Source organism: Lotus japonicus, chromosome 6 (assembly GCF_012489685.1).
Source record: "Lotus japonicus ecotype B-129 chromosome 6, LjGifu_v1.2".
Taxonomy (NCBI): domain Eukaryota; kingdom Viridiplantae; phylum Streptophyta; class Magnoliopsida; order Fabales; family Fabaceae; genus Lotus; species Lotus japonicus.
Genome location: NC_080046.1, coordinates 45,686,669 through 45,698,990, shown reverse-complemented (window position 1 = coordinate 45,698,990; position 12,322 = coordinate 45,686,669). Strand labels below are relative to the sequence as shown.

The window sequence follows — 12,322 nt, the reverse complement described above, 5'->3', positions numbered from 1 at the left end:
TCCCCATTGCAATCGGTTCATGGTCAGGAACCAAATATCTCTCATCTAAGAATTTTCAATGTCCGTTATATATTTTGAATCGCTCCACCACAACGCACTAAGGTGGGACCACAAGGAAAGCTGAGATTATGTAATCAATTTGAGCCAGTACCGATATATATTTTATCTCTTACTTGTTGTTTCTCAGCATTGGGGGGAGAGGAAATTAAGCAGCTCTGAAAATTTGTAAAGAATGCATATGTATACTCGAACTATGAACCAGAAGTTCAAAAGATGCATTCTCTGACCTAAAAGGAATTATTAAATTCCTTATATGCTGCAAATACCCTTCTCTAACTTGATATCCTAGTTGGAAAATTTGTCATTATTATTAGGTTAAGGCATGCCTAAAACTTGGTTCAAAAATATATATCCTAGAGAAGGATGATGGTCTTGTTGAGGAGGCAAACTATCTTGAAAAGTGTAGAGACTACAAAAATGTTTATTCCTCCTGAAGAGGTTCAGGTACCTGTAATTATTTATTTAAGAGATCTCATATGATTATGTCTCTACAAGTTAAAACAAGAAACCAAGAATATGAAGAATTGTCGACATGATGAAGTAGCGCTCAATATTAGAAATATGTGCAAGAATCTTGAACCCGAAAATGAATGGGTATGATTGGCCATTAATAGAAAGAAGCAATTCATTTGCTGAATTTAAGGGTCTTTGGACCTCATGTCTATACCCTAAAGGTATAAAGACGATAAGACTTAAAGAGTCTTTGTAGTAAAATGAAATAATGTTGTCATATTTAAGACACATGTGACAATCGTGGTGGATACTTGGAGTTACAACATATTTGTATGGCTCACTTGAGATTGATATCTCTATAAAACTCCTTGAAGATTGTAAGATGCCTAAAGCACACAATTCATGTTCTCAACAATGAACAAATTACTAGATTGAAGCAATCTAGATGATTATTTGCTTAAGGACGGTCACAAAATGACCCAACCAACTCATGCATATTTATGATGAGATGTGAGATTGCTTATGTCATAATTAATGTTAATGACAATGATTTATTATGACTCTAGAAGAGCTACCAAAGCTATAGATTTGCTAAAGAAAGAATCTGAGATAAAATGGTTGAGAATGAAAATTTTGTCTAGCCTTATCAATTGAGTATCTAAAGGCTGAGGTATTTATGTACCAAGGGACTTATATTGCAAAGGTATTAAAAGGAATCTATATGGACAAATCATGTCCATTGTGTAAATAAAGATCCTTTTAGACCTTGAGAAAAGAATGAAGAATTACTTGGTCCTGAAGTACCATATCTTAGTCTATCAGAGCATTAATGTATCTTGCTAGTCATACTCGACTTGATATATCATTTGCTATTAACTTATTAGCAAGATATAGTTCTTCACCTACACGAAGACATTGAAATGGAATAAAACAAGTCTTTCGTTATCTTAAAGGCACAATGGATATGAGTTTATTTTTCCCCTCTGTGTCCAAGCTTGATCTAATTGGTTATGCAAATGCTGGATATTTGTCTAAATATTTCAAACAGGTTACTTGTTTACATGTGGAGGAACAACCATTTCATGGAGATCTGTGAAACAAACTATGATAGCCACCTCAGCTAACCATGCAGGAATATTAGCATTACATGAGGCAAGACGAGAATACGTTTGACTGAGATTCGTGATTCAATGCGTACTTGATATTGGTGATTTGTCCTCTGGAAAAATGCCGCCAACAACTATATATATGAAGATGATACTACATGCACTGCTCAATCAAAAGAAGGATACATCAAGGGAGATGAGACAAAGCAAATATCACCGAAGTTCTTCTTCACTCATGATCTACAAAAGAACGGTGGCATAGACATCCAACAAATTCGTTCAAGTGATAATTTGACAGACTTATTTACGAAGACTCTTCCAACAACAACATTTGAAAAGCTTGTGCAGAATATGAGAGTTCGTCGACTCAAAGATCTCAATTAAAATGCATTGTACTCTTTTTTCCTTAACCATGTTTTTTCCCATTGGGTTTTTCATGGTAGGGTTTTTAATGAGGCAATGTATAAAGACGAACTATAGAATGATGTACTCTTTTTCCTTCACCAGGTTTTTATCCCACACTGGGTTTTTTCCTAGTAAGGTTTTAATGAGGCACATTCTTAAGGGATGGTCATCCAAGGGGGAGTGTTATGAATATTTGGATGCCCATCAGAGTTAGGAGTCCATGGGCCAGACCCACATGTATACTTGTTCAACACTTTAAACCTAATAGTATAAATACAAGGAAGTTTGCACCTAGCAGAGCATCTCCATCAGACTATTTCTCTATCTCTCATACATCTCTCTTCCTCTCTTTACATACTTGTGTAGTTTTTATTCATAACAATTAATATTATATTATGATTGTTATTGTTGTTGGTTATAATATCTTCTAATTATTATAAATATGTATGAATTATTTTCATTATAACATCATCAAGTTCATGTTTGGATTGATAATCATTTAATTCCGTCTCTTGTTTTCTTTTTAGTTCTTTCTCGAGCTGAATAGCTTTGACATTAATATATTTAGATGTATGTGTTTTCCGTTTGTCGTCAAGTACCTTGCACTGTTATTGAATGTTTTGAATTCTGAATGTTTTGAATTCTATCATGTAACTTTTCCACTTTATCACAGTGATTTCCCTATTGTATGTCCCTATTTCCCTGTCTATTATATGAGAAACGAGGAATGAGGGCATAAAATAGAGAAACTGTGTTGATCAAGTGACCAAACTAGATAATTGAATTCAAAGCATTCAATGGTTACATCGTACAGATGAAAAATGAAAAACAGAGAACATGTATATAACTCTCAATGTTAAAATTATTCAGCTCAATCGAGAAATAATTAGAGAGCAAACAAGAGCTGAAATTCAATATTTATCGATATGAAAATGGAATTTGGTGCCTGTTAAGCCAAAATTACAAGCATTACAATTATCGACACCATGGTACAAAAAAATGGTTTCTCGACAGAAGGGGTTGGGCGAAGCCGGCAACTCAGCACACGATGTCCCTCAAGGACAAGTTAGTAAAAGTCATAACTCGACACACTCAGAAGATGAAGAAATCTCGATCACCTTAATGGAAGAGGCAGTTACCGAATAACAAGCGATTACAAGCACGTGCGTACACCCACAATGCCACGAATAGCAACGGTTGCCCACGACTCAGAACCACCCACGTGGCAATAGAGTCACGTGCGCGAAGACCATCGGCTAAACGTGGGGTATGGCGCCAAAATTCAAAACCCACGAAGCCATCGTGCATCCAAGGAAAACCGCCAAGAACATGGGCAGAAAGAACAATATAAATAGAGGAAGCAGCAGCAGAAGAAGAGGTTCCCAACTAGAAAACTCTGAAAACTCACTAAAAGCTCTAAACGTCCGCATCAATGAGACTTCGAGAGCAGAACGTGATGATGGAGGAGTATGTTGCAGAACCAACGCTTTAATTTCCTTGCATTTCAGTTGGTTAATTCCCAGTTCTTATGTGTAGCTTGTTTTGTCGAAATTTGCTTTCATGTTATTTTGGTTTGCTTAACTATTTTGTAATCGACTCATATTCAATAAAATCCAGTTTCGTTTGAAGTTGTTTATTGTTGTCGAAAACACATCCGTCCACACACTACGCTTTGGCAAAACGTTTTCTCAAAAGGACCCTGAAATCTAAACTTCCTTTAGTCGAACTAAGAGGATATTTGTTTACCAAAAATCCGTGTAAACAAATTGGCACACCCAGTGGGACAGTTTTTGTGAAAACTAAGTTTTACAGAAGTGTTTTGTGTGTTTTGTTTGCTGCATGCTATTTGGTATTTGCTACTTGCCTTGATTGTGATTTATATGCATCTGAGAAGTGGTAAGAGTTTGAGTATGGCAAGCAATCGAGGAAGAACCTCCCCTCAAGGATCTAACGTGGGTAATCAGAGTAGTCCCGGGGGAAGTAGTGGTAATAATAATGAAGAAGTGTCTACTGGAATGGGGCATGGCACCAGTATGCCAACCCAGAACGTGGCAATTTCTGCAGTTGCAGAAATGCCTGTATCTACATCAGTACAGGCACAAATTGTTCCAACGATTACGAGGGACATGCCTTATGGTATGCCTACATCTATGATGCAAGGCATACAAGGCACGTATTCGACGTTCCCTGAAAATGTTCCCCCATTCAGCATACCCCCTTTTGGGGCAAATGGAACAATGTTAAACCTGGGAAGTCGCGTTAGTCCCCCTATTCCTGGATCTAGTTCACAAATTTATTTATCTACAGGTATGAATAATGGTTCACTTCAAGCCATTAGGCAGCAAGTAGATGATAGTAACCATGAAATGGTTAACATGCTATCTCGACAGATAGGTGAGCTAATCAACCCTGTGCTCCAAAATAATAATGCCAATAATCAGCATTTGGCACGACAGATGGATCGTTTGGCGACAGCCCTGGGGGCACCAGTCGAAATCCAACCGGCACCAGGGATTAACCAAGTCCCGTTGCCTAACCATGTCCCTGCCCCGGTGCGCTATCAGGCGCCGCAACACCAAGAGATGAGGGCAAACCCTTTGTACGAGGCAGTGCAGCCACCATTGCAAAATGTGTATATGGTAAACAGGGAAGAACACGCTGATTGTAACACCCCAATTCTAAACGGCATATGTATTGCAAATATCAGAGTGATAAAAATTTTAACACTCATGAGGCATTACATAATCACTTAAAACATTAACATAATGCTCTTGTAACAGATACATAGCACATAAACTTTGAGATGAACTCATAAATAAACTTAAATGCTCTTGTGACAGTTAATTAGTCTTTGAACTAGTTCACTTTGACAAATAGTTATGCAGCGAATCCAATGTCTTTAAAACTTAAAGAAAACATAGTATCTTGCCCACAACTTAAAACAGAAACAACTTCTCAAATAACAACTTAATTCAAATTATAACAGAAGGAAAACAAGCGTCAATTCCCCCCCCCCCCCCCGAGTGCTACGTATCAGAGCAAGGACTCCAACTCGAAATAAAGGCTATAGACTACTCCTCCTGATTACCTGCACGTTACCAACAAGGGTAACATTCAAACAGAAGGGGTGAGATATCGAGTATCATAAATATAAGAATGACAATAAATATGCTAGATTAATGCCACACCACTTCTTTTTATATTCATATAGCTCAGTTACTAAAACAGTCACAAATAACGTCATCGACTCGGATACAATTCGAACACAACAATGACTATGCATATGTATGTGGTACCAACAAGGCTTCAGCCCTCCTCACTAATTGCCAATTATTGGAGGCACAAGGCATAAGCCTTCATCACAAATCGCCAATACAGGCCATCACAGAGTATGCAGATGCTATGCGACTCAAAAGGACGTATACATCTCATAATCATCACTTCAACATGAGGCATTGCGCCTATATCACTACATCACTAACATCGCTTAAAACAACACAATTCAGCACACATGCATTTTTATCAACTATACAATTACCCTGACATCTTAGGCAATTTTGGCACCAAATCAATGAAACAACTCACTTAAGCATGCAATCATGGAAGAAGCTATCACATATGGTAAATAAATTATGGATTTCATGCTAAAGGTGTTCAGCCACATGCATCATCCTCATAGCTAATACATGGCACATAAAGACATTAACTTTCATACAACATGTAAGCTAAATCTAATTATATTTCCAAAACAATCATAATTTCCGTAATCTGGAAAAACAGCAGGAACACCAGCCACTAAAAGCGGTCTCCTGAATTCGTTACTGAACCAAAAATCATGTATTTTATATGCCTAGAAAGCTAACTTAAAGTCCTACAATTTCTTAGTTGATCACATCCTCATTTGAGCACTCTAACTGGGCGAAAACAGGTCTCGAAGTGTACTGTCCAGCCCAGGAAATTTTGGACAGCAGCACAGCATCATCAAATCCGTGCATAAATCATATAGCAGTTCAGGAATTACGCTCACAGCAGAAACATATTTCAGTAGAGATAACCTACAAGATTCGTTAGTTGTTCAAAAATTACAAATGACCTCAATTTGAAAAGCTAACAGAAAACTCCACCTCTTTCTAGTTCATCAAAGAATTTTCTGGGCACATTAACAAGGTGAAAAATCACGTTGAAGTTCACTGGCAGAGATAGCAGATACAGAGCGCAGAAAAACATGGTTTACTAAACTGAACTTACAGACCTCGTCTCTCAACCAAAAATTATGTACCATATCATTCCAGAAAGCTCTTTCAAAGGCCTACACTTTCTCAGTTCAACGCAACATTATTCGAGAACTATAAACAGGCTCTAAAAGGCTTCGAAAGTCACGGTTCATACCAGGAAAATGACCAGTCCGTTTTATGTTCCAAAATAAGTGATTAAAGTTGTTTATCATCAAACAAGACACAAAACCTAACAAGCATGCTACCTAACAGTCCTTATGTGCGTGATCATAAAGAAAATCAAAAGGGAACCTCAACCCAAAACTCCTAGCATACTATGGTTCTGCCCTCACCCCGTTCAATCACACAAAAGAAAATCCCAAAATCAATGGATTTCAAATCAGATTTCCAGAACATCATTAACAGAAACAATTCTACATCTCCCAAATCCCTAATATCATTCACCATAATTCCATTAGAAACTCAAAATCCCACCCTTACCTTTGGATTGAGTGCAACTCCCCGTTCCCGATCGAATTCTCCGAAGCCGATCCGCTCTCCCTCTCTTCCTGCTACTTCACGCACAGCCTTCTTCTTTTTTTTTTCTCCTTCTTTCACGCGTCATCTTCTTTCTTATTTTTTTTTCTTTAGCTGCTTCCCCATCCTTATTAAACCATCTAAACCTAATTCCTCAAGGGCTAAACTAAAAATCCTAAAATCTCTCCTAGTCCTTGTCTCTATTTTTAATCCTAACTTTCACCCCTAGCTCTCTTCCATTTCATAAAACACACCCAGCATCACAAAAAAAATATTTTATTTCATTAAAGTATTATTATATCACCTATTAAACCACCATACAATATAATCTTAATTAAAATAAAATACCGACATTATTTTAATTAAAAACGGGGTGTTACAACTCTCCCCCACTTAAGAATTTTCGCCCTCAAAAATTTCCTTAAACGAACAATTCGGGTAGGACTCCCTCATCTGACTCTCAAGCTCCAATGAAATAAAGAATGCATCACACCCATAATAATAATGGCAATCAAAGATGTACCATTAATAAAGCACGTACTTCGAATTAGTCTATCCTCAGCAGTAGTCTCAGCACCAGATAAAGCAAACACCTTCCCCCTTGCAGGATCCTTCTTGGGTTTGTCACAATTAGTACTGATGTGACCTTACTCTCCACATCTGTAGCATGCCACAGTTTTACCTTCTAGGCACTCAAAGGATTTGTGGCCCAGCTTGCCACACTTAAATCATGTTGCTTCTGAATTGGGACATTCAGGAGAACGATGTCCTTCAACACCACACTTGTAGCACCTAACCGGATTAGGAGCTCCTCCCCCACTCGGCTTCTTGTCATGACCAGCTTCTTGTTTACCCTTATCAGCAGGATTCCCATACGGTTTCCCTCTGAATTGCCCCTTTTCTTTCTTCTCTTTCAAAGACTTGTAGTGAGCAGCACTTTCCCTGCTATCCTCATCATATATCCTACTCCTGTTAACCAGGTCAGAAAATCGGATAATCTGTTGATATCCCACAGCATTCTTGATCTCAGGTCTCAAACCATTCACAAACTTGTTACACTTAGATCTCTCAGCTTCGGCAGTATTGTAGTGGGGACAAAACTTAATCAATTCCTCAAACTTTGTAGCATACTCCGCCACGGTTCCATTACCCTGCTTCAGTTCAAGAAACTCAATTTCCTTCTTTCCACGCACATCTTCTGGATAGTACTTCTCCAGAAATGCACCCTTGAAAAGATCCCAAGTAATCTCCATCCCATCACCTTCAAACCTCTGAACAGTGTTGTCCCACCAATCTTCAGCTTCTTTCTCAAGCATATGGGTGCCAAACTGCACCTTCTGCGCGTCAGTACAATTCATGACTCGAAAGATCTTCTCAATTGCTTTCAGCCATGCCTGTGCTTTGTCAGGGTCGTATGCTCCTTCAAAGGTTGGCGGATTGTTCCTCTGAAACTTTCCCAAAGCACGGAATTCATCCTGATTATGGTTCCCAAGGTTCGCTTGCTGACCTTGCCCAATGGCGCCAGCCAACATTGCCAATGCCTCAGCGATAGCTTCATCATTCCTTCCGGCAACCATTTTCCTGAATCTCCAAACAGCCAACAACTCTTATCAAACAACAGCTCGATAGTGCTACTTACACATATCGAGTATCAGTAAGTATTAGAATATATATTATACTAAAAACTTGGTCTCTGACCAACCATTGCTCTGATACCACTAATGTAACACCCCAATTCTAAACGGCATATGTATTGCAAATATCAGAGTGATAAAAATTTTAACACTCATGAGGCATTACATAATCACTTAAAACATTAACATAATGCTCTTGTAACAGATACATAGCACATAAACTTTGAGATGAACTCATAAATAAACTTAAATGCTCTTGTGACAGTTAATTAGTCTTTGAACTAGTTCACTTTGACAAATAGTTATGCAGCGAATCCAATGTCTTTAAAACTTAAAGAAAACATAGTATCTTGCCCACAACTTAAAACAGAAACAACTTCTCAAATAACAACTTAATTCAAATTATAACAGAAGGAAAACAAGCGTCCATTTCCCCCCCCCCCCCCCCCCCCCCCGAGTGCTACGTATCAGAGCAAGGACTCCAACTCGAAATAAAGGCTATAGACTACTCCTCCTGATTACCTGCACGTTACCAACAAGGGTAACATTCAAACAGAAGGGGTGAGATATCGAGTATCATAAATATAAGAATGACAATAAATATGCTAGATTAATGCCACACCACTTCTTTTTATATTCATATAGCTCAGTTACTAAAACAGTCACAAATAACGTCATCGACTCGGATACAATTCGAACACAACAATGACTATGCATATGTATGTGGTACCAACAAGGCTTCAGCCCTCCTCACTAATTGCCAATTATTGGAGGCACAAGGCATAAGCCTTCATCACAAATCGCCAATACAGGCCATCACAGAGTATGCAGATGCTATGCGACTCAAAAGGACGTATACATCTCATAATCATCACTTCAACATGAGGCATTGCGCCTATATCACTACATCACTAACATCGCTTAAAACAACACAATTCAGCACACATGCATTTTTATCAACTATACAATTACCCTGACATCTTAGGCAATTTTGGCACCAAATCAATGAAACAACTCACTTAAGCATGCAATCATGGAAGAAGCTATCACATATGGTAAATAAATTATGGATTTCATGCTAAAGGTGTTCAGCCACATGCATCATCCTCATAGCTAATACATGGCACATAAAGACATTAACTTTCATACAACATGTAAGCTAAATCTAATTATATTTCCAAAACAATCATAATTTCCGTAATCTGGAAAAACAGCAGGAACACCAGCCACTAAAAGCGGTCTCCTGAATTCGTTACTGAACCAAAAATCATGTATTTTATATGCCTAGAAAGCTAACTTAAAGTCCTACAATTTCTTAGTTGATCACATCCTCATTTGAGCACTCTAACTGGGCGAAAACAGGTCTCGAAGTGTACTGTCCAGCCCAGGAAATTTTGGACAGCAGCACAGCATCATCAAATCCGTGCATAAATCATATAGCAGTTCAGGAATTACGCTCACAGCAGAAACATATTTCAGTAGAGATAACCTACAAGATTCGTTACTTGTTCAAAAATTACAAATGACCTCAATTTGAAAAGCTAACAGAAAACTCCACCTCTTTCTAGTTCATCAAAGAATTTTCTGGGCACATTAACAAGGTGAAAAATCACGTTGAAGTTCACTGGCAGAGATAGCAGATACAGAGCGCAGAAAAACATGGTTTACTAAACTGAACTTACAGACCTCGTCTCTCAACCAAAAATTATGTACCATATCATTCCAGAAAGCTCTTTCAAAGGCCTACACTTTCTCAGTTCAACGCAACATTATTCGAGAACTATAAACAGGCTCTAAAAGGCTTCGAAAGTCACGGTTCATACCAGGAAAATGACCAGTCCGTTTTATGTTCCAAAATAAGTGATTAAAGTTGTTTATCATCAAACAAGACACAAAACCTAACAAGCATGCTACCTAACAGTCCTTATGTGCGTGATCATAAAGAAAATCAAAAGGGAACCTCAACCCAAAACTCCTAGCATACTATGGTTCTGCCCTCACCCCGTTCAATCACACAAAAGAAAATCCCAAAATCAATGGATTTCAAATCAGATTTCCAGAACATCATTAACAGAAACAATTCTACATCTCCCAAATCCCTAATATCATTCACCATAATTCCATTAGAAACTCAAAATCCCACCCTTACCTTTGGATTGAGTGCAACTCCCCGTTCCCGATCGAATTCTCCGAAGCCGATCCGCTCTCCCTCTCTTCCTGCTACTTCACGCACAGCCTTCTTCTTTTTTTTTTCTCCTTCTTTCACGCGTCATCTTCTTTCTTATTTTTTTTTTCTTTAGCTGCTTCCCCATCCTTATTAAACCATCTAAACCTAATTCCTCAAGGGCTAAACTAAAAATCCTAAAATCTCTCCTAGTCCTTGTCTCTATTTTTAATCCTAACTTTCACCCCTAGCTCTCTTCCATTTCATAAAACACACCCAGCATCACAAAAAAAATATTTTATTTCATTAAAGTATTATTATATCACCTATTAAACCACCATACAATATAATCTTAATTAAAATAAAATACCGACATTATTTTAATTAAAAACGGGGTGTTACACTGATGGTGTGCTAGAAAGAATTCGACACCAGAACGCTGGGGGGCAACAAAATGTTGCTGCTGTGGTGGAGCAATTGTTGAACCAACATGGTTTCAACGTGGGTTTCGCGAATAGACCCCATTTTGTGTCAGCCTTTACAGAGGAGGTTCTCGAATCAGAACTTCCTCGAGGCTGGAAGGTCCCCAAATTCACTAAGTTCTCAGGGGATTCCGGAGAGTCCACGGTAGAACACATAGCCAGGTACCAAATCGAAGCAGGAGACTTAGCCATCAATGAGAATTTGAAAATGAAGTACTTCCCGAGTTCTCTAACCAAAAATGCATTTACTTGGTTCACCACCCTCGCTCCTAGGTCAGTCCATACATGGGCCCAGTTGGAAAGAATTTTTCATGAACAGTTCTTTAGGGGAGAGTGCAAAGTAAGTTTGAAGGACCTGGCTAGTGTCAAAAGAAAGCCAGCAGAGTCTATTGATGATTACCTAAACAGGTTTAGGATGCTTAAATCTCGATGCTTCACCCATATTCCTGAACACGAGCTAGTTGTCTTAGCCGCTGGTGGTCTAGAGTATTCTATTAGAAAGAAGATCGACACTCAGTATATTCGAGATATGTCTTTGCTCGCAGATAGAGTGAGGCACATCGAATTGCTAAAGGCCGAAAAGTCAGAGGAAAGGGCCAAGACTACTAAGTGGCCAAAGAAGGAGAAGGTAGCGTACATAGATGCGGATTCAGTAGGTCAGAGTCCATGTGTCTATCGAGAAGTCCCTGCGGACGTCGATTCGAATGACGTCAATCTGGCTGAACTTCAGCCAGGGGATCCTTATGTGTGTAAAGCATTGAAACCACGTGAAAACAAACTTGGGGAGGAAAATCCCAAGAACACGATTCCTGCTGTAAAAACTTATACTTTTGATGTGGCCAAATGTGATGCAATCTATGATATACTTGTGTCTGATGGTTTGCTTGTGGTCCCCAAAGACCAAAAACTTCCTTCTCCTGAACAAAGGAAAGAGAAGAAGTATTGCAAATATCATAACTTTTTTGGTCATTGGACCTCACAATGTGTTCGTTTCAGGGACCTCGTGCAAGGGGCATTGGACTCAGGAAGGCTCAAGTATGACGAAAAAGCCAAAAGTCAAATGAAGATTGACTCCGACCCACTGCAGGTAGCTGAAGCCAACTACGTGGAACCGTTCTACATTGGCATGGTTGACATTTCCGAGAAGCTGAATCTGGGCCTGACACTCGAGGAGGCAAAGGAGGAAAACACGGCTGTCGAAGAACCAGACGTCGTGAAAGAAGTGAACTTGGAAGAGGTTTACCCCAAGGCTGGAGAAACCCTTGTC

General features: G+C 38.8%; 1 protein-coding gene across 2 annotated transcripts; it reads right to left on the bottom strand.

Moving 5' to 3' along the window:
* Positions 1 to 5,035: 5,035 nt before the first annotated feature.
* On the bottom strand, positions 5,036 to 8,858 carry LOC130721861 (uncharacterized). 2 transcript variants are annotated; one of them, XR_009013672.1, is made up of 2 exons: positions 6,740 to 7,214; positions 5,036 to 5,112 (listed from the first exon to the last, which is right to left on the bottom strand). XR_009013672.1 is itself a non-coding variant. In XM_057572444.1 (2 exons), the coding sequence occupies exon 1, from the start codon at positions 8,350 to 8,352 to the stop codon at positions 7,504 to 7,506; it is 849 nt and encodes a 282-aa protein (XP_057428427.1). In that variant the 5' UTR covers positions 8,353 to 8,858; the 3' UTR covers positions 5,051 to 5,112; positions 7,317 to 7,503. The 2 variants fall into 2 exon arrangements, 1 of the variants encoding a protein (XP_057428427.1); XM_057572444.1 differs by lacking the exon at positions 6,740 to 7,214 and adding an exon at positions 7,317 to 8,858 and having other exon boundaries at positions 5,051 to 5,112.
* Between the last annotated feature and the right edge of the window lie 3,464 nt (positions 8,859 to 12,322).

Excerpts from the sequence above, each read along its gene's own strand:
- LOC130721861 (XM_057572444.1), bottom strand. The coding sequence starts at position 8,352 with ATGGTTGCCGGAAGGAATGATGAAGCTATCGCTGAGGCATTGGCAATG.